General features: G+C 37.6%; 1 protein-coding gene across 2 annotated transcripts in view; it reads right to left on the reverse strand.

The window, feature by feature from the left end:
* Positions 1–2,486: 2,486 nt before the first annotated feature.
* The window catches only part of TOGARAM1 (TOG array regulator of axonemal microtubules 1), a 62,611-nt gene continuing 44,471 nt past the window's right edge, over positions 2,487–20,626 (reverse strand). For both annotated transcript variants that reach the window (XM_084793711.1, XM_084793710.1), the window contains 7 exons: positions 20,169–20,327; positions 17,135–17,261; positions 15,065–15,183; positions 11,634–11,823; positions 8,480–8,699; positions 4,927–5,013; positions 2,487–3,617 (listed from right to left, as the gene is read on the reverse strand). In XM_084793711.1, the coding sequence (XP_084649837.1) occupies positions 3,352–3,617; positions 4,927–5,013; positions 8,480–8,699; positions 11,634–11,823; positions 15,065–15,183; positions 17,135–17,261; positions 20,169–20,327 (1,168 nt within the window). In that variant the 3' untranslated portion in view covers positions 2,487–3,351. The remainder of the gene's footprint in view (positions 3,618–4,926; positions 5,014–8,479; positions 8,700–11,633; positions 11,824–15,064; positions 15,184–17,134; positions 17,262–20,168; positions 20,328–20,626) is intronic.

Below are 20,626 nucleotides of genomic sequence, written 5' to 3' on the forward strand. Positions count from 1 at the left end.
TTCTGCCTGCACACCAGAAGAGGGTACCAGATCTCACTCCAGATGGCTGTGAGCCACCATGTGGTTGCTGGGAATTGAACTCAGGACCTTTGGAAGAGCAGCCAGTGCCCTTAACTTCTGAGCCATCTCAAAAATCTTGTTAAAGTGGAGCTGGAGAGATGGCTTGACATTTAAGAGCACTTGTTCTTGCAAAGAGCCTGAGTTCAGTCCCCAGCACACATACAGCAGCTAACAGCCATCTATAACTCCAGTTCCAGGGGATTTGATGTCCTTCCTGACCTTTATGACCACATGTAGTTAGTGCTTAGACATAGGCAAAATGCCCAAACAGATAAAATAAAAAATTGTGGGCCTTTGTCTGTAGGTAGAGGACATGCCCCCTCCTGGTAAGCTTACAGCTTGGAAACAGGTGAGTGTATCCCTTGCTGGCAACAGTGGACAAAACCCTAGACCAATGTGTCACAAGGCTAGTTCCTTGCAGAGACATTTCAAAGCAAACCTCACAGACTTTAGGCCAAAAGGTGTCAAAAGCTGGCTCTTTGAAGAAACACATATCAAAGCTGCCCTGGATGTATCCCAGAGGCAAGCCCCAGGAGGTATCCTGGGTTTGACTCCTGCAATTTACATACCCTTGGCTTAAAACCCAGGGCTCCCTTGGGGTGGGGCGGACACTCTATGCATGGAGGCATGTGCCTAAATTCCAGCACTTGGAGAAGCAGAGGCAAGCAGATCTCTATGAATTTAAGGTTAACCTGGTCTACAAAACAAGTCCAGAACAGCCAGGACTACACAGAAAGCCTATGTTGAAAACAAGAAGAAAAATCAACCAGTCAATAGAAAATGTCTCCACAAGATCAGGCTGTATGCAGTCCCATAAGTAATTTTCTTAACTAGTGATTGCCCAGCCCACCACCATGGGTGGTGTGTGTGTGTGTGGGGGGGGGGGGGAGAGGTGGTGAGGGAGGGGAGGGGAGTGGAGGAGAGAGATGGACAGATAATAGGTTGAGTAAGCCATGGAGTTACAAGCCAGTAAGCAGCATTCCTCCATGGCCTTTGCATCAGTCTCTGCCTCCAGGTTCCAACCCTGATTGGGTCCTGACTTCTTAGAGTGATGGATTAGGATGTCGAAGTGTAAGCCAAATAAACTCTTTCCTCCCCAACTTACTTTTGGCTATGGTGTTTAATCACAGCAATAATAACCCTGACTAAGACAACCATCTAAGTCTCTTTCAATGGACCAAGAAATTTAGTATATACGTAAGGAATATTCTTCAGGCATAAAAGGAAACTCTGTCGTGTGAATTGGCATTCTTTGGCTTGTACTTAAGAGAACATTATGCTAAGCAACATAAACCAGGCATACACACAGACATAACAGAATGTGTAATTTAAAATGATCTAATGTATAGCCTAAAATGGTTGACTCAAGGAAGTGGGGGTTAGCAGGGTTCATTGGGGAATATAGTAAAGAATACTGTTTCACTTGAAATAAGTCCTGTACATCTGTTGTATATCATAATAATTAATAATAAGCTGGGCGTGGTGGCGCATGCCTATAATCCCAGCACTCGGGAGGCAGACGGATCGCTGTGAGTTCGAGGCCAGCCGGGTCTACAAAGTGAGTCCAAGTTAGCCAAGGCTAACACAGAGAGACCTTGTCTCAAAAAACCAAAAAAAAAAGTATATATTTACAAACAGTTTAAGAGGCTTTAAGTGTTCTCACAAAGAAATATTACATATGTGTTATCATCCTATAATGTACTTAAAGGAAAGCATCAAGTTGTACTCTATAAATATATATGCAATAAATATCCCTTTGCTTATACAAAATATAATTATTTGAATATAATATTAGTTACAGAATTAATATAAACCTGTATTTTGAATCCAGAAGTTTTATCATCAGAGTTTCTTTAAAATATTTATTTTCTAACTCTGAGAAAAAGTATGTCAATTACAAACCTAAACTACAGGCCTATAGTTTACCTAGAAGAAAATATAAGGTCTATATAATTGTAAAGTAATGAAAATTTTCACTGTCCTTTCACTTACCTTCAAATAGTACCAAATTTTTGTTTCCGCAAAACTCATAGATACATACAAAAGGTACTATTTTAGAAATAGGCAAAGAGTGGCTGGGGCTGTACTGTACACTACACACTTACTATCTGAAGATCCTGGGTTCCTTCCATAGCAGGCCCCCTCCTGAGAGGCAGCCAAAAAGACTGGAAACTCACTGACATATGAAATAATAACAGGTACCAGAGAATCCGATAACCTTAAAAATGGATCTAACCTAGCTCTTGGAGACCAGGAAAGAGGACTAGACTCCCTCAGGATATGTTGTTAACTTCCTGTAAATCAGGAATGATAGCTCAGGTCTACTCTTAAGTTACCAGTGATAGAGCAGGGGAGATAAAAGAACAGATCATTGTTTTCATTTTAACATACGTGAGAGTTAGAAAATAGGACACCTGTCACACATCTACAGAAATAAATTCTTTTATTTTATAACATTCCTTTTCTTCTTTAAGATGCATACAGTACTTGTAAGCCCAAGAATTCTGAGAAAAACTATAGAAGACCTGGCACTATTTCTGAGAATTATACAACTGGGCAGCAAAATAACACCTTTATAAATGGACAGACGTACACAAATTAAAAATTTAGTGTTTGCACACAAAAATAAGATAGTTACATTCAACATATTTCTTAACCGTGCATCCAAATGTTTAATGTTTTCTAAGCTTTGGTCATCATGCTTTATTATAGCTTGTTAAATTTCACAATTGTGCAGATGATTAAACCCAAACGTTTTGCAAATATATCATAGTAACACAGCAGCAATAGCAAGCTAATACTGCATAATCATATTATCAGACTGATTCAGAAACATGTTCTTCACAAACAGCACACAAAACTTATTTTGTGAAAACATAGTTAAATTACTTTTTTTCACTTGACAAAACAAAGCAGAGTAATGAGACATAGAAGAACATGATTATATAATAAAAAGTATATTTTTTAATTACAAATCTAATTGTACATATGGGGTCACAAATTGCAGTTTCTATAGAATAGTGCAAATGAGCAGGATTTTTTCCCAAAAACATTTAAAATGTAATTCAATTCCTGGTGCCATGGATTTCATGTCTGTTAGTTTATATTAATTATTTTAGATTTTCATGTGATAGTTGAAAGAACATATCTGTACTCACAGGTGGGCTATAAATAGCCACTGACTTAATTTACTGGACATGAAATGCAGGCACTCAAAATACAACACGTAGCTTTAAAAAGATTTCATCTGTCATCATGTAAACCGTTCATCCTAACTATTTCATCAAAAACTCATAATTCATTTAAAACTGTCATATCGAGTAATTCCTCTAAACTTTTTTTGATATGTGGTGGTTGAGATGCAGCCTGATTTAATAGATTCTGACCCATTTGTGCAAAAAGTGCTTTTGACAGTTTCGCTGTGGCTGTTCGTATATTTCCACCAGCTCCAGGCAGGGAGCCACTATGTGTCATGTTCCCTAAGAGGTGCCATAAAACCACCAGCACTTTCTGTTCTGTGGCATGAGGCTTCCTTTGATAAAGCTCCATGACAATATCTGGAATACAAAACATGGGCAACAGTCAGAGTTTCCCTAAAGTAAATGCAAAGTCTGTTAAATAACAGGTACCTGAAAATATGGGCTTCTGCCCTGGGCTAGTTGTACTTTTAAAAATTAGGCCTTAAAAACAAACAAACAAACAAACAAACAAATAGGCAAAACTTGCAAAGATTGGGATCATCAGGTGTCAGAGTGCCATATATGAGACAATTCAGGGAAAAAATGCTGACTATCTCAACACTTCCTGAATGAGTTAGATACAACTTATAGAGCCCATTCAGCCATTGATGAGCATCCACAGTTGTTCTAATGACCGCTTGGCAAAGGACAGATTCTCCACCTTCCTTTCCTCTCTCCTCTTTAAAAATGTACAGTGTTGGGCATCAACCCCAGATATTTGGGAGTGCTAAGCAAGCAATCTATTATAGAACTACACCCTCAGTACTAGAATTATTTTAAAGAATATTTGGAGTAGAAGTCTTAAAAGCTTCTTTTGTAGATGATTATATAATTTATTTCTACTCTGTACAGCAGCCATACTGAATTGACAACTATAATACATTAAATACCCACCAGTTTATCCTTAATATCATTTTTAGGAAAATGGACATAACTGGTGATCCCTCATATTTAAAGATTTATTTACTTATTATCATGTATACAGTGCTCTGCCTGCACATATACCTGCAGGCCAGAAGAGGGAACCAGATCACATGAAAGATGGTTGTGAACAACCATGTGGTTGTTGAGTATTGTAACTCAAGACCTCTGGAAGACCTCTGTAAACTGTTCATCATAACTATTTCATCAAAAACTCATAATTCATTTAAAACTGTCATATCGAGCAATTCCTCTAAACTTTTTTTGATATGGTGGTTGACATGCAGCCTGATTTCATAGATTCTGACCCATCTGTGCAAAAAGTGGGGGTGTTTTTGGTTGTTTTTTTGTCAGTGCTCTTAACCTCTGAGCCACCTCTCCAGCCCCCGGTGATCATCATCTTAAGAAAAATAAGTCAATCTCAGAAAGGCAAATATTGCAGGTTTTCGTTATTTGTGGAAATGAAGATATCCAAAATTACATATGCATATAGGGTATAAAAGAAGAAGAGAGCTCAGGAAACTGACTGTCAATAATGGGAGGGAGCCAGTGGAGGAAAAGGGAAGTGACATACGGTCAACATATATGATATACTTGCATTAAGATGTCTTTACATAAATCACACACTAGGTACAATGAATATATCCCAATAAAAATTCATGCTAAAAGTACACTACTTAAGAAATAATTACTTAAAGCTATTTACCAGCAAGCTTTTCTGTCATATCTTGTTTTGCTTTTCCATTTAGAAACTGAGCTTTTGTACAAAATGGCTGTAGAAGTAAGTAATTGTCTAAGATAAAATGAACAAGAAACATGTCTAAGAATGAGTCTCAATAATTTTGGTTAAACAGCATTAACAGGAAAAAGAAACAATTTCAACAATGCAGATATAATAACTTAAGAAACCCACATATTTACTCCCTACTTATAGTTTTCTATAACTAACTATATGAATAATATTCTTATAGTAAAGATGAAATAAAAGTATCCATAAAGCATTAAAGAAGCTACCACAGGGCATAGAAGGGAAAATGCTGTCAATTTCCTTGGCATCATATTTTCAATTATGGTGGCCTTATAATAAAAAAACAAAAAATATTTTTATGGAGAGGTGGTTTTTATACTTAATGATATTTTTAAATTTAAAATTTTTTATTACAATCACATCATTTCCCCCTTCACTTTGTTCCCTGCAACATCAAACTTCAAAAGATTCAAAAGTTGGAAAAACAGTACTGGCAAGCGTTTTACACTGAAAGGCTAAATCTTACATGATTATAGGAAAATATCAAGCCATGTGGTGGTGGTGCACATCTTTAACCCAGGACTCCAGAGGCAGGGGCAGGCAGATCTCTGAGTTCAAAGCCAGCTGGGTCTACAGAGCAAGATCCCAGACAGCCAAGGCTACAGAGAATAGAGAAACCCTGCCTAAAAAAAAAAAAAAAAAAAAAAAACAAGAACAAAAAATTAAAATATGGGATGAGTCTACACTACACTTGTTCACAAGCTCTGATTCGTGTAACACATTAAGTTACAGAAGGGCTCCTTCTCTGTACACATGCCTGCTACTCCCTTTTTGTAGTGATGAAACACAGAGAATCGGCTTAAAAGGTTTAGAAAAGGTTACTTTGTGCTCATATTTTCATGGGTTCCTGTTCTCTTAGCCCTACCCTGGCCCTTAGGGAGCATAGGTCATCCTGAGGAGGCTTAGAGTGGTCTCAACAGCTCATCCATGAAGGGTGGAGAGAGGAGAGGCTGTGTCCTAACATTCCCTTCAAAGGTGCGTCTCTAACAATCTAACATTTCTTAAGACTGGGTTCTACCTTCTAAAGGTTCTAAGACTTCCTACATAATTAGTGCAACAGAGTAAGAACTTGCCTTCAACAGAAGGAGCCTCTGCAGTTTACATAATATATAAATCAGAAAAATACCAATATTTATCTCCATACCACCCATCAATGTAGGCAACAACTAGACTGTTCATCACCTACGTGATTCTGTCTTTTCAAGGAGGTGAATAAATCAAACAGAAAAGAGTATGACCTCCACTTAGCGTTTTAAATAGCACCATGCTGGTGTGATCCTCACAAATCAGTCAAAGTACCAATTTTGCTCCTTCTTATTGCAAGAATAGTATTCTATGGTTATACTGACTTGGATATGGTTTAAGTGATGTTTTTACATTATGTTAATATTTTGTTTTAAAGGAACTTGAATTTCTTTCTAGAGCAGTTCTCTCATTATAAAAGTACTCCAGCTTCACCGTTTCTGGCCCCCACAAACATTTGGTTCATTCTTCTTCCTTTCTTTAAGAGTATGCTCATGTAAGTATGTGTACACATGTGTGCCACAGATAAAGTATAAAGTCAGAAAACAACCGTGGGAGTCAGCTTTCTCCGTCTACTAAATGGATCCTGGGAATCATCAGGTTTAGCAACAAGCTCCCTTACATAGTGAGCCATCTTTCTAGCCTATCACACTTAAAAAGGAAAAAAAATTAGCTCTTCTAATAGTCTTAAAGCGATTATTGTCTCAATTTGTCTCTGTATGTCACTAAGGCAAAGGGATGTTGAATATCTTCTATGGGCACACTTTTCATGCTGTATCTTCCTTGGTAAAATGCTTCTTCAGGTCTGTTCCTTGTTTTCTACTTGGACTTTTTTGTTTTGAGTTTTTGATATATTCTATCTAAATATGAGCTCTTTGTTGCTTGTGCAGCTTGTTAAGGTTTCTGTGTTAGGATATACTTTTTCCCTTTATCTGTTTAATATGGTCTTTTGTAACTTAAAAAAAAAATTAATCCTGTGTGTGCACATGAGATACATGAGGTATCTTAAAAAAAAAAAAACTTTGCTAGTGTCTCATTGCTTCACACTTGGACCTTTGACCCTGAAGGTTCTGTTCAGTATCTGTATTTGCACTAAATCTCAGTGATAAGCTGAACTGTCTGAAGATATAAAATAACTTAAATAGAAGACTGCTTTCCTTCAGGGAGTCCGAATGCTGTCACATCCTAGATAGACAGTACCTGTGTGATCAGATCCCAATGAAAATACAGGGAAGAATCATTATTTTTAATAAGTTTCCTTGTTGGACAATATCTAACATTGGATGTGTTCTGTGCAATGCTTGGGAAAGCCCCTTAAAAGCTTGCATCTAGCCAGACGTGGTGGTGCACGCCTTTAATCCCAGCACTGACAAGGAAGAGGTCAGCTTGGTCTACATAGCGATTTATAGGCCAGCCAAGAGCTCCTGTAAAGGTGGAGAGGGTCTTTCCTTTCACCATATGGGTCCTAGGGATAGAGCTCACGCTATAACACCTAGTAGCAAACAGCTTTACTTGCTGAGATTTCACCACCACAATTTTTTAAAAAGTTAAACACATTTTTGGAGGAGTTTATGTATGAGTATTATATCATTTTCATCATATACTCTCCACATTCCAACTCCTTGTGTCCCTTCCTTCCCCTCTCAACTTCAAGACCACACACACACAGACACACACACACAGACATACACACACAGACACACACACACACACACGTGTATACAAACATACATATACCCATAAAATATGGATATATAAATACAACCAGCTGAGTCCACTCAATGCTACTTGTATGTGTATGTTCTTTGGGTTGACCATCTAGGATTACATAACTTATTAGGGGTTTGTCCTTAGAGAAGATAGATTCCCCCTCTCAAAGTAGCCAACAGTTGCCTAGGGTGGGTCATCTAAGGGTGGGGCCTTGTGAGATATCCCCTATCTATGTCGGCATGTCAACCAGTAGTATCATTGCTCAAGTCTTCCTTAGATACACATATTATTAGGATTAAATTGATGCAAATCCCTGTCATATACAGAAGACACTTTTGTAGCAGACATCCTGGTCCTTTGACTCTTATCTTTCCATTGCCTCAGGTTAACTTGTTGACATGCATGGATCATGCTTTTAGAATTATTTTTAAAGCTTTATTAAGTTCTAATGTTCTAAAGAAACTTCCATGTTAAGTCCCAAAAGCATGTTATATTTTACACATAAATCTATAATCCATTTTAATTTTATGAATATGAGGTTTAAAAAAGATACCAATGAAAAAGTCAATTTAAATATTTGATAACTAAAATAATTCATGGAAAAAGTTTAAGATATATTTTAAATGAAAGTATTACTTATTTCAACACATAAAAAGACATAGGATCAGAAAGCATGAAAGTAAAATCAAAATTTGAGTACTAATTTAAGATTCCTTACCCACATGCTGACTCAGTGCATGGACAACATTTGTGGCAGCAGCATAGATGCCTGGATTCTTGGAATTCAAATTGTTATCCACAATTGCGGGAATTAGCATGTTGATTATAGGAGACAAGTTGTCTCTAAGTAAAGGAATCATTTTATGCATTGTTTCTAGAGCCACCAGATTCACTTTGCTATTAGAATCATGAAGTCGAGACTTAAAAGCATCAAAGATCTAAAAATAAATTAGAATATTATTTAAAGTAAAAGAAGCGTATACATATTATATTATTTTCTTATTTTATTCTCTTACACACACATACACACACACACAGTTTTTCTTATAAGTGATAACAAAAGTTTATTATAAAATAAGAAATCGATATAAAGGGAGTATAAAAAGGGAGAAGGGATAGGGGCAAGGGGTAAATGTGGACAGGCTTTACAGAGTTGAAAGAAACTAATCCTGAGCACGGAGTGGAAAAACATGGGTCTTGGTGGATATGGACCCGACAAGTGGCTGGATAGAATTTCGCTGGGCCCGGAGAGACTTGGCAACTACCAACCCATTCCCCCACTGAGGCCATGAACTAGCACTCCCAAAAGGGGCTGGGCGCTATGGACAAGGTAAGAAAAGGCAGTGGAAGAGACAAACATTACTTCCTCAGCGTTCACAACAAGCCCTGAGAAGTACGTATGCTGGTCTGGTCATCACTGATATCTGGGGAGAATGGTGGGATGCACCAGCTTAGCTTTTAAATTTGGCAATGAAGAGAGGCTTGTAGAGAGGAAGAAAATACTCGTAGGTGGGATTGGAGTTTACAATCAGCCATATACAGTGGTGAAACTTTGCCCATTTTTGTCTGAGTTTACTTTCTCCAAACTTGAATAGACACAACTATAAAATGTAGACCACATACACACACACACACACACACACACACACACACACACACACACACACACACTATTTAAAATGAATTTAGATAATGGAAATTTGATTTGTTGAATTTAAATTTTTACATGTAGTAACAATTTACCCGAAAAGATGTTTTAATAAATGAGGGTTACAAATGTGGCTTGATAGGAAGCTGACTGACTTAGTGCAAATATGATTAATATGCTGTTAGCTAGAAGGTGCAGGTCAGCCTCGTTTGATGCTAAGAACTTTGGAAAAGTTTCTATAATACCCTTATTCATAAGTCAAGACAATGAAATTTACTATAGACATTTTACATAATTTCAGTTTTAGTTTCTAAGATGATTAGATGTAATGCCATCTCCCTCCCCTAAGTAACGCTTCTGTAAGGGCACTTCTGTATGTGTAAGGCATCATTTCTAGTGCCCAGCCTGGCCTTGAGCCCCCATGTAGCCGAGGATGACCTGGACCTTCAGGCATGCACCACAGTCTAGTCATGTGGTGCTGCGGCTCTAACCATGTGCGTGTTAGGCAAGCACTCTACAGAGAAGCTATATGCCCAGCCTCCTCAGAGTAAAGTTTTATTATTTTTAATGTAATTGTTTAACAATTACTCCTTTTTCTTCAGATTTCTTACTTTCATAAATCTCAACACATAATACAATGGGTGTTAAGTAAGCCTTTAGTCAGGTCAGGCAATCATGGAGCTACTCTACAAAGCTAAGGCCATGAGCTAGTTACTCATTATGCTTACTTCTTTTTAATATTTTATGTTAAAAATAATTTAACTACAAGATTTACTTTTATGTAGCAGATATTAGAAAATGTCTCAGTGGAATTAAGAAGTCATTATGGTTTGTCAAGTTTAATGTGGATATGGCAATTTAAAGTAGAATTTAATTAAAAATTTACTAATAGAATTAACGTAACTAATTTCTAGCAAAAGAGACGTAACCTGTACTCTCATATGTTTATTAATCTCCATGTCCTTTGTTTTCCTAAGGATATATAAAATAAATTATGTAAAGAAAGTATAAGTATATACCCTATTTAATATACTGATTTCTAACACACATAAAATGTTTTAAAATCTGTAATGTAGCCATACTAAAGTCTCTTACATTTTCATTTTTTAGAGTATATATTGATTCTTTTAGCAAATATCTACTGAAGCCGGGCCTCAAACACTCAGAATACTAAGCTTACCAATATATGGGACATTTCAGAGAAATACTGACTCTCTTATTTTTAAGACTTTTATTTTTAGCCAGGCAGTGGTGGTGCATGCCTTGAATCACAGAACTTGGAAGGCAGAGGCTGGTGAATCTGTGTTCGAGGCCAGCCTGGTCTACAGAGAGAGTTCCAGGATAGCCAAGGCAACACAGAGACACCTGTGTGTGTGTATAGGGGGCAGGGGGAAAGACATTTATTTTTAACTATGTGTAAATGTGTGCACCTGGGTATCTGCATGTACAATGGTTCCCTCAAAAGCCAGAGGTATTGAGAGTTACAGACAGCTATGAGCTGGCAGAGTGAGTACTGGGAAGCAGCTCAGGTTCTTTGAAAGAACAAGTACTCTGAAATGCAGCACTCTCTCCCCAGCTCCCTGTGATCATTTTCTTATTACATTTTAGTGGCTCCAGCATGTTTTTAACATACCAAATCCTATGTATTCCACTCCTGTCATTAAACTTATTTTTATTTATTTATTTACTTACTTGCTTACTTATTTATTTAGTTATTATGTATACATTGCTCTGCCTGCTTACTTACTCACTTACTTATTTATTTATTTATTATGTATACATTGCTCTGCCTGCTTGTACCCCTGCAGACCAGAAGAGGGCATCAGATAACATGAAAGATGGTTGTGAGCCACCATGTGGTTGCTGGGAATTGAACTCAGGACCTCTGGAAGAGCAGTCAGTGCTCTTAACTGCTGAGCCATCTCTCCAGCCCCCCCATTAAACTTATTTTTAACACTTTTATAAATAGCATATACAAAGCTCTTTTCTGTTCTTTTTTTTTTTTAATTGGCAATAGATTGCAAATGCAAATTAATCTTGAGGGGTCATGTTGCCAAGGCAAAGACCTTGGTTCCCATGTGTGAAAGGAGTGAACTACCTCCCAAATGATGTCCTCTAAATTCCACAAATGAAAAGGACTCAAATGCATACACACACGCTCACGCGTGCAGACACACACAAACACACAACAAATAATGCTTAAAAAAATCAGCTTTGAGTTTACCTTCACAATGTTGCCAACAACAAGCTCTTGATTGTTTTCAGTGTCTGACAGAAGTTGTTTAATCCCATTAATACGATCACGGAAGTCTTTTGCATTTAATAACCCTGTTATGACTTTAATGTATTCAGCACTTTCCAAGGAATTGCGGGGAGCTAATTTTCTGGGGACTTCTCGAACTTCGGTTACTTCTCTAAAAGAAAGATATATTACATTTTTACTTCCTCACAAAATCCAAAACTAAAAATTCTTATTATAAATTGATTTTTAAGAAATGATGTAGCCCACCTGCATAGGGAACTCCTAAGATAGCTCCCTAAGATAGCTAATGATTTGCAGGAAGGACTAACAAAGTCAGCATAGTTATACTAATGACTGAGATTTACACACACAGATACCGAACAAAATCTGCAGAAGGAAAGGCACAGGGATCCAAGTCTAAAGAAAACCAGACAAGTTTTGGGGTTTTTGTTTGTTTCTTTGAGACATGGTCCCACTATATAGCTCCTTGCTGGCCTGGAAATTGTAGACAAGGCTGTTCTCAAACTCAGAAAGATCCACCTATTTCTGCCTCCTCAGTGCTGAGGTTAAAAGCATGCGCCCCCACGCCGGGTAGATGCCAGCTTGTAAGCGACCTTTCCCAGAAGCACTACACAGAAACATCACTATGGGATATTGTCTAACAAGAAAGCTTATGGAAGTCAAAGACTGTTCTTTAGATTTTCATTATGACAAATTTCCAGACTCACTGAAAGAAAGCAGGTCTTCTATATGTCATTTTGTATGTTCCAACTGTTTATGCACAACAATCTTACAAATTAGAGAACAGTACACAGTTCTTCAAATTCTATTTTCTTTTTTCTATTTTTTTTCTTTTTTCTTTTTTGGTTTTTCAACACTGAGTTTTCCTGTGTAATAGCCTTGGCTGTGCTGGAAATCTTTTTGTGGACCAGGCTGGTCGAACTCACAGAGATCCATCCACCTGTCTCTGCCTTCTGAGCGCTGGGATTAAAGGTGTTCACTACTACTCCCAGCCAAATTCTATGTTCTTTTCTTTTCTTTCTTTCTTTCTTTCTTTCTTCCTTTTTCAAATTCTCATACTAGAAAAGATTAACCTTGCAGGAATTTTTTTACCCATTTTTTCCTCCAGTCAATTTATGTATTCTGTTGAATGTTATTACTTTTCATTTGCTTATGACAGGGTCTCTCTAAATAGCTCCATCTGTCCTCCAACTCACAAAGATCAGCCTGCCTCTGCCTCCTTAGTGCTGGGATTAGTGGTGTGTACCACCAACCCTGGCTAAGAACAGTAGTTTTAAACTGGATGTAGTTGCATACATCTTTATGGCAGAGCCAGGCTATCTCTTCCATCAGCTCACTCAGACCACAGTCCAGCATACCAGACTCACTTGATGCAGTGACACTTTATGAGATGCTGGGTATCAAACCCAGGGCCTCATGTAAGCCAGGAAGGTACACTAGGAAAGATATCCTGCCACCAGCCCCAGGCTCACACCTAATCTAGAATTAAATTTGCTAGTAAATATATACTAAAGTACATAAATTATGTGTGATTTATATGATTACCTATTTTGCTGGCTAGTTTTATGTCAACATGACACAAGCTAGAGTCACATGGAAAAGAGGGAGCATCAATTTAGAAAATGCCTCCATAAGATTGGGCTGTAGTCAAACCCATAGGGCATTTTCTTAATTAGTGACTGATAAGGAAGGCCCAAGCCCACTGTGTGTAAGACCATCCCATCAGGCTGAGTAAGCCATAGGGAGCATCCCAGTAAGTAAGCAGCACCCTTCCATGGCTTCTCCAGGTTTCTGTCCTTTTGAGTTCCTGTCCTGCCTTCCCTCAATGATGAACACTAATGTGGAAGCATAAGACAAACAAACAAATTTTCCCCCAGTTACTTTGGTGATGGGTGTTCTATCACTTGAACATAAACATTCTTTAAACTGTATTAAAAATATATCAGAAAGGGCAATCAAGACTTTATAAAATGTTTAAGTTATTTCACAACCATAATATGGTGATAGTTGATAATATAATTTTAAGAATCTACCAAGCTATCATTATGACCTTTCTGATATAATTTTTGAATTATAAGAATTTAAGCCTGAAAACCTGAGTTCAATCACGAGACTCACATAGTAAAAAAGAATTGACTCCTACGAATTGTCTGCTGACCTCCACATGCTTGCTGTGGAATACTCTTTCCTTCCCCAAAGCATGCACATGTGCACACACTCACACAATAAGTTATAATGTAACTAAATAATTTAAAAGTAACAGAAAGGTCATAATAATAGCTTGAAAGATTTTTAAAATTGTAATACCAGGATATTATGGTTTTTTTTGTTTTTGTTTTTGTTTTTTTTTTTTTTTTTTAGTTTTTTTAGTTTTGAGACAGGGTTTCTCTATGTAATAGCTCTGGCTATCCCTGAACTCGCTCTGTAGTCCAGGCTGACCTCAAACTCACAGAGATCCACCTGACTCTGCCTCTCAAGTGCTGGGATTAAAGGCATGCACCACTACCGCCTGGCTTTCTAAAAAATTTCTTAATTAAAAATGTTCTTTACAAGGGATGGGATAACCATTGAGATGTAACAAGAATTAATTAATAAAAAATTTTTAAAAACATAAATATTAAACTATGAAAAAATTAGAAAAAATAAAATAAAATAAAAAATATAAAAATAAAAATCCCAGTATAAAATAAAAATTAAAAAAAAATAAATAATAAAAATGTTCTTTAATTACATCATGTGTTTTACAATCAGGAGAAAAAAGTAAAGTTAAAAACAAGCAAACAAAAAAAAAAACTGTTGGGGGCGTGGTGGCGCACACCTTTAATCCCAGCACTCGGGAGGCAGAGGCAAGCGGATCGCTGTGAGTTCGAGGCCAGCCTGGTCTACAAAGTGAGTCCAGGATGGCCAAAGCTACACAGAGAAACCCTGTCTCGAAAAAACAAACAAACAAACAAAAAAACAAAACAACAACAACAACAAAAAAACTGTTGGGCTGGAGAGATGGCTCAGAAGAGCACTGACTGCTCTTCCAAAGGTCCTGAGTTCAATTCCCAGCAACCACATGGTGGTTCACAACCATCTACAATGAGATCTAATGCCCTCTTCTGGCCTGCAGGTATACATGCAGGCAGAGCACTGTATACATAGTAAAAAAAAACAAAAAAACAAAAAAACCACCTGTTAATGTTTCCAATATAAACCTAATACTAGTTCAGTAACACTACAGTTTTGTTAAGGTGCATATAGAGTGAAGTTGACAGGGATATATAACTGTACTATTAAATCACAAATTTTCTAGGTCCTTACTAAACTTTTAAGACTCATCAAGTTTGACAAATACTACTGAAATAGGTCACAAGAATATCCAATTGAGATAACAAGGATTATATTACCTCTCAACTGAATTGAAAGTATCCCGAGAAACAGATGATGATCTTGTATTCCCAACACAGCCAGTATGAGATCGCCTTCCTTTTGCTGACGGTGTGTCTAGTGGTATTTCTCCCAAACCCTATAAGTAAACACAAAAAAATCAATGGGAGACATCTTAAAACCAGCAGTGGAATAACTTAATACAATGACTTTTCTTTCTTTTTTTTCCCCCTCTTTTGTTTCGGTTTTTGTTGTTGTTATTAATGTTCTCTTTTGAGACAGGGTTTCTCTGTAGCCTTGGCTGTCTGGACTTGCTTTGTAGATCAGGCTGGCCTCGAACTCACAGCGATCTGCCTGTCTCTGCCTCACTGAGTGCTGGGATTAATGGAAAGCATTACCATGCTCGGAAAAGTGACTTTTCAAAGCAGCCCTCTTAAAAAAAAAAAAAAAAAAAAAAAAAAACAGTAAGTGCTTTATGGAGCCTGGAGAGATGGCTGAATGGGTAAAAACACTTGCTTTACATGGCTGATGACCTGATTTCAATGTGGGTTCCTGAAACCCACATAAAAGCTAAGTTGAAGGGGAGAACCAATTCTAAAAAGTTGTTCTCTGACTTCCATATGCTCACCAAGACATGCTCACAAGTACACACAGACACACAGACACACACACAGACATACACACAGTGGGGAGATAGTTTTGTGCACTGTGTATTCAAATGCTGACTTCTGTACCCAGAGATCTGATTGCTGTCCAGAGATTGGCATTATTATTGAAGCATCTCCTGTCTCAACATTGTGTAAAAATTGTTCTCCATCACCTCTGATTGTTAATAAAGAGCTGACCAGCCTATAGCAGGACAGGAGAGTTAAGGCAGAACTTCTAATCCCAGGGAATGGGGAGGAGGAGGAGGGGCGGTGGAAAGAGAGACAGAGACAGAGATAGTCTCCATGAGGGAGTCAACATGAGGACTGGGTTGGAACAGGAGCAGTGAGGGCAAGACTAAGATGGTAGGTAATAAATGGGTCACTTGGCTGGGAAATAGGCCAGGCCAGCACAGGTGGGTTAGAATCAAGCATATCTGCCCAGCTATAGTGCTTAAAGCTTTTAATACATAAAATAGGTCTCCATGTCATTCTTTGGGAGCTATAGAGGGCACAGAAAAACTTAATTTTACAAACACAAACACACACAGTAAAATAATTAACCATTTTTCTATTTCTATTTATTGTACTGGAAATGAATCATGAATGAAATCAACTTCATTTGAATCAGTTCCATATGAGTAAGTTCTCTATGAAATAGTCAATGTTAATAGGCAGAAAAGTTGCTATAAATGCCTATTACTATGAATCTTTATAATATCCCTCTATAAAAATAAAAATTCTAGCTATAGAAATGTTATGCTATGATAAATATTATATGATTGTATGCTGTCAAAATTGTAATGTTAAGTCTTACAGTTTTAATATCCAAACAATATCTGGTCATATTTAAGGTTTTTAGTCAATGCCCTACCTTCATTTACAAGTTTATTTTTATTATTATTTTATATGTCTTGCCTGTCTGTATTTCTGAGCACACCACAGGTGTGCCTGGTCCCAAGAGTTCAGAAGACATTGAATGCCCTACAACACAAGTTACAGACAGTTGTGAGCCGCCATGTAGGTACTGGGAATTAAACTTGGGTCCTCTGGAAGAGTAGCCTGTGCTACCTACCACTAAGCCATTTCTCCAGCCCATAATTCAAATCTTAATAAGCAATAGACATTAACTCTTTAGGCCCAAGAGTATATACTTAGGATTGCAGTATAGCTCTATTTCAAAATGAGTCAAGTAGAAATACTGTAAAATACAATTGCTTCTATTCTTATGGGAAAATGGACTTTGTACTTATTTTTATTTATATATTTTTAATCTATTATTTTATTACTTTATTTACTTGGTGTGCTGGATGGTTTTTCTTATATGTAGCTGAGATAACCTCTAATTCCTTGATTCTCTTGTTGTCACCTTTAATGTACTATGAATGGCTGACTTTTATGCTTTGCTTTATAAACTGTTTCATAAAACAAACTTAGTTTACATACCTTTTGCCGTAAATTTTTAACAGATTCTTTAATATATGGCAAATCTTTAGATGGGATATACTTTTCAAGCAATTTTTCAAAGTTAGGATGACCCATCATGAGGAAAAGCATCTTTCGACCATAATACCTATGGATTGGTGAGAAATACATAAGTACTTTTGTATATATGAACAAACTCAGTAGGTGCTTCAGTAGGTAAATCACTGAATTTAGATTCAGTACTCAATTCTTGTACTCAAGAGAACAGCATCCCCCTGTTCTCTCATCTGCCCCCTTTAAAGTCACTGCAGCTTAAAATCTTTCAGCCATGATGGAAAATACAAAGCTATGGCTGTTTTAATTTGTTTTTTTGCACATACCCAAGCTTTCATTCTGTGAGTCAAAAGCTAAGGGAAGTGCATTGTCTCTGTCTTGGCCTCCATACTCAAGAACTTACTGCTCCTTACCTGCTAAACAGTATGGCCTTGGTTAACCTCAGTATCATGTCTTTCTGACTCTCCCTCTCCTTCCTTGGCCCACACTTACCTGGATGCCACTCTTCAAAACTCAATTTTCTGCTACTTAAGATATAAATTTCAAAAATGAACCCAATGTTAGATGACACAATTAAGGTTCATATGTTACTAAAATGGTCGGATAGTCTTCGAGCTAGGATTATGTTATATAAATGTAAACATAAATTTCTCAGAGTAAAGGAGCCAGATGTGAATCTAATAGAGGAACGTTCAGCATTACAGAGGTGCATATTAGAGAAACATAGTATCATAGCCATACTCCTAAAGGAGGACCACCCTGAGACAAGTCACTGTCACACTTATGCTGACACGGGTTAATATGGGAAACTAGAAGACTCGAAGACAGGTTCTTGTAAGAGTAGGATACAGAACGGTATCAGGACAGTCTGTCAATTATAGCTCTTCAGACGTAATGAAACTGCAAAGAAGGATGTGACAGCCAGGAACCAACAGGACTTTCCCTGTAAGCTGAGAAAGGTCTAGAATTATTCAGATAAGCAAACCTACTCCGCTGTAACTTCAAGAACAATTCAACCTTTTAACCTAGAACATTAAGACAAACAGGTCTGCCACAAGGCAAAGGAATATGGGAAAGGCTGAAACAAACAACAAAGCAGTTAGCTGACCTCAAAACCCAAGCAAGAGTAAAGCACACAGATTAACTGTAAGCGTTTTGTATTATCTGAACTGCAGATAACAACAAGAACTGGAAAAGAGGCTTCCTGCAGGCTGGGTATATAGCTCTGTGGCACAGCACTCTCCTAGTATACTAGGTTATTGTTTGACCCAGCACAAAAAGAAAATCACAAAACAAAAAAGGGGGTGTTAGTTAAACAGAGATACACACCACATAAACACTAAGAATCCTTTATATTCTCTCCTCCCACCCTTCTCTCTCTTTTCTAAGACAGGGTTTCTCTGTGTACCCCTGGCTATCCTAGACTCTCTTTGTAGACCAGGATGGCCTTGAACTCACAGTGTCTCTGCCTCCAGAGTGCTGAGACTAAAGGCATGCACCACCACGCCCGGCTATTTCTCTCTCTTATTAGTCAATGATTTACTCCTCTTTTTAAAATTATTATTATTATTTAATTTATTCAAATTACATCTCAATTGTTATCCTATCACTTGTATCCTCCCTCTTTCCCACTTTCACCCTCTTCCCCTCCCCTAGGTCTAAGACCAAGGGGCACCTCCTCCCCCACTATATGGTCATAGGCTATCAAGTCTCGTCTTGGTAGCCTGCTTATCCTTTCTCTGAGTGGCACCAGGCTTCCTCGCCAAGGGGAAGTAGTCAAATATGGGGCACCAGAGTTCATGTCAGAGTCAGTCCCCACTCTCCACATTAACTGTGGAGAATGTCCTGTCCATTGGCTAGATCAGAGTAAGGGTTCGATGTTTACTACTTGTATTGTCCTTGGCTAGTGCAATAGTTTGAGCAGACCCCCCATGGGCCCTGAACCACCTATCACAATGTTCTTGTAGGTTTCTAGGACCCTCTGGATCCTTCTATTTCCCCATCTCCTATATTTCTCTTACCCAGAGTCCCAGTAGGATGCCCTCACATCTATCCCAATCTCGTGGTAAGTGAAGACTTTCATGGGACATGCCTTTTGGGTTAGTGCCAAATTATGACTGAGTATACACTATGTGAGTCTTTCTGCTTCCTCAAGAATAGACTCCAGAAATTCATTAAATATTCTAAGTATAACACATATTTTCTGTTGATAATATTGTTAAACATAATTCCTGTATTTGACATATGTACCTCTTTCCTTAATTTTTATTTAATTGTTTTAAATATGTAATTTTTTTCCTAAATGCATTACGTGATTTTTGCTGACAATAAGTTCTGCTGCTTTTCTGCCCATTACTGTCCTATGTCACTCAATGACTTAACATGTTACTACTTAAAATTCTGACGTGTCATCTGTACATTTGGAGAATTCACTACGTGCTTACTCAGTATCATTTGCAAAATGGTAAGTAAGACTATCCCCCAAGATCCATCATTTCTTCATTTTAGAAAATGTTAATTTATGTATTCAATCTTGTAAGTGCTTATTTCTAAAACTTAGGGGCCAGCAAGTTGATTCTATGAATAAAGGTGCTACCCTCCAATATAGGTAAAAAAAATTTTTTTAAGCTAGAACATGCTGTTCTGGCAGGAGAACACATCCAAAGACCTTCTAGGTCTGTGTGATCCAGCTGGAATACAGACACACCTTTAATCCCAGGAGACAGAGGCAAGCAGATCTCTTGAGTTCAAGGCCAGCCAGGTACAGAGCAAGCTCCAAGTAGAGCAAAGCTTTACTCACTTTAACAAAGTAACTTGATTTCAATCCTCAGAATCCACATGGTAGAAGGAAAGACTCAACTACTGAAAACTGCTCTGACTCTCACATGCATACCATGGCACGTGTATGCCATGGCAAACTCATGTGCTTCTTGCACAAGATGAATAAATGTAAATTTTTAATTAAAAAAAAAAGATTTAGCAGATATTACCAGTTATTCACCTGGTTTCTTGGGAACTGTCTTGAGCAAACTTGGCGGCAGCAGGCAATAAGCGTTCAGCCATATCCTTGGTTGCAGATAAAATGCGCTCTGGTTCCATAAACTCTACTATGTCTGCCAAGTGCTGGGCTGTACATCTTCTTACTGCAGTGTGCAAATGGCTGCATTGAAACATGACCAAATAAAACTTAAGTTGAGGCATGAACTATTTTCCAATAGCATTAAAGGTTTAACAAATTCAACCTTTCTTAAAAATTTAACAACTTCTCACAGCACTCAGGGAGGCAGAAAGAAGCAGATCTCTGTGAGTTCAAGACCAGCCTGGTCTACAAAGCGAGTCCAGGACAGCCAAAGCCACACAGAAACCCTATCTCAATAAAATAAAATAAAATAAAACAAAATGTTAACAAATTCTTACCAATCACCCTAGGAGGCTAAAATGACAAAGAATTTATTTTCT

This window comes from Acomys minous (assembly GCF_964271855.1).
Source record: "Acomys minous genome assembly, chromosome: 8".
Lineage (NCBI taxonomy): Eukaryota > Metazoa > Chordata > Mammalia > Rodentia > Muridae > Acomys > Acomys minous.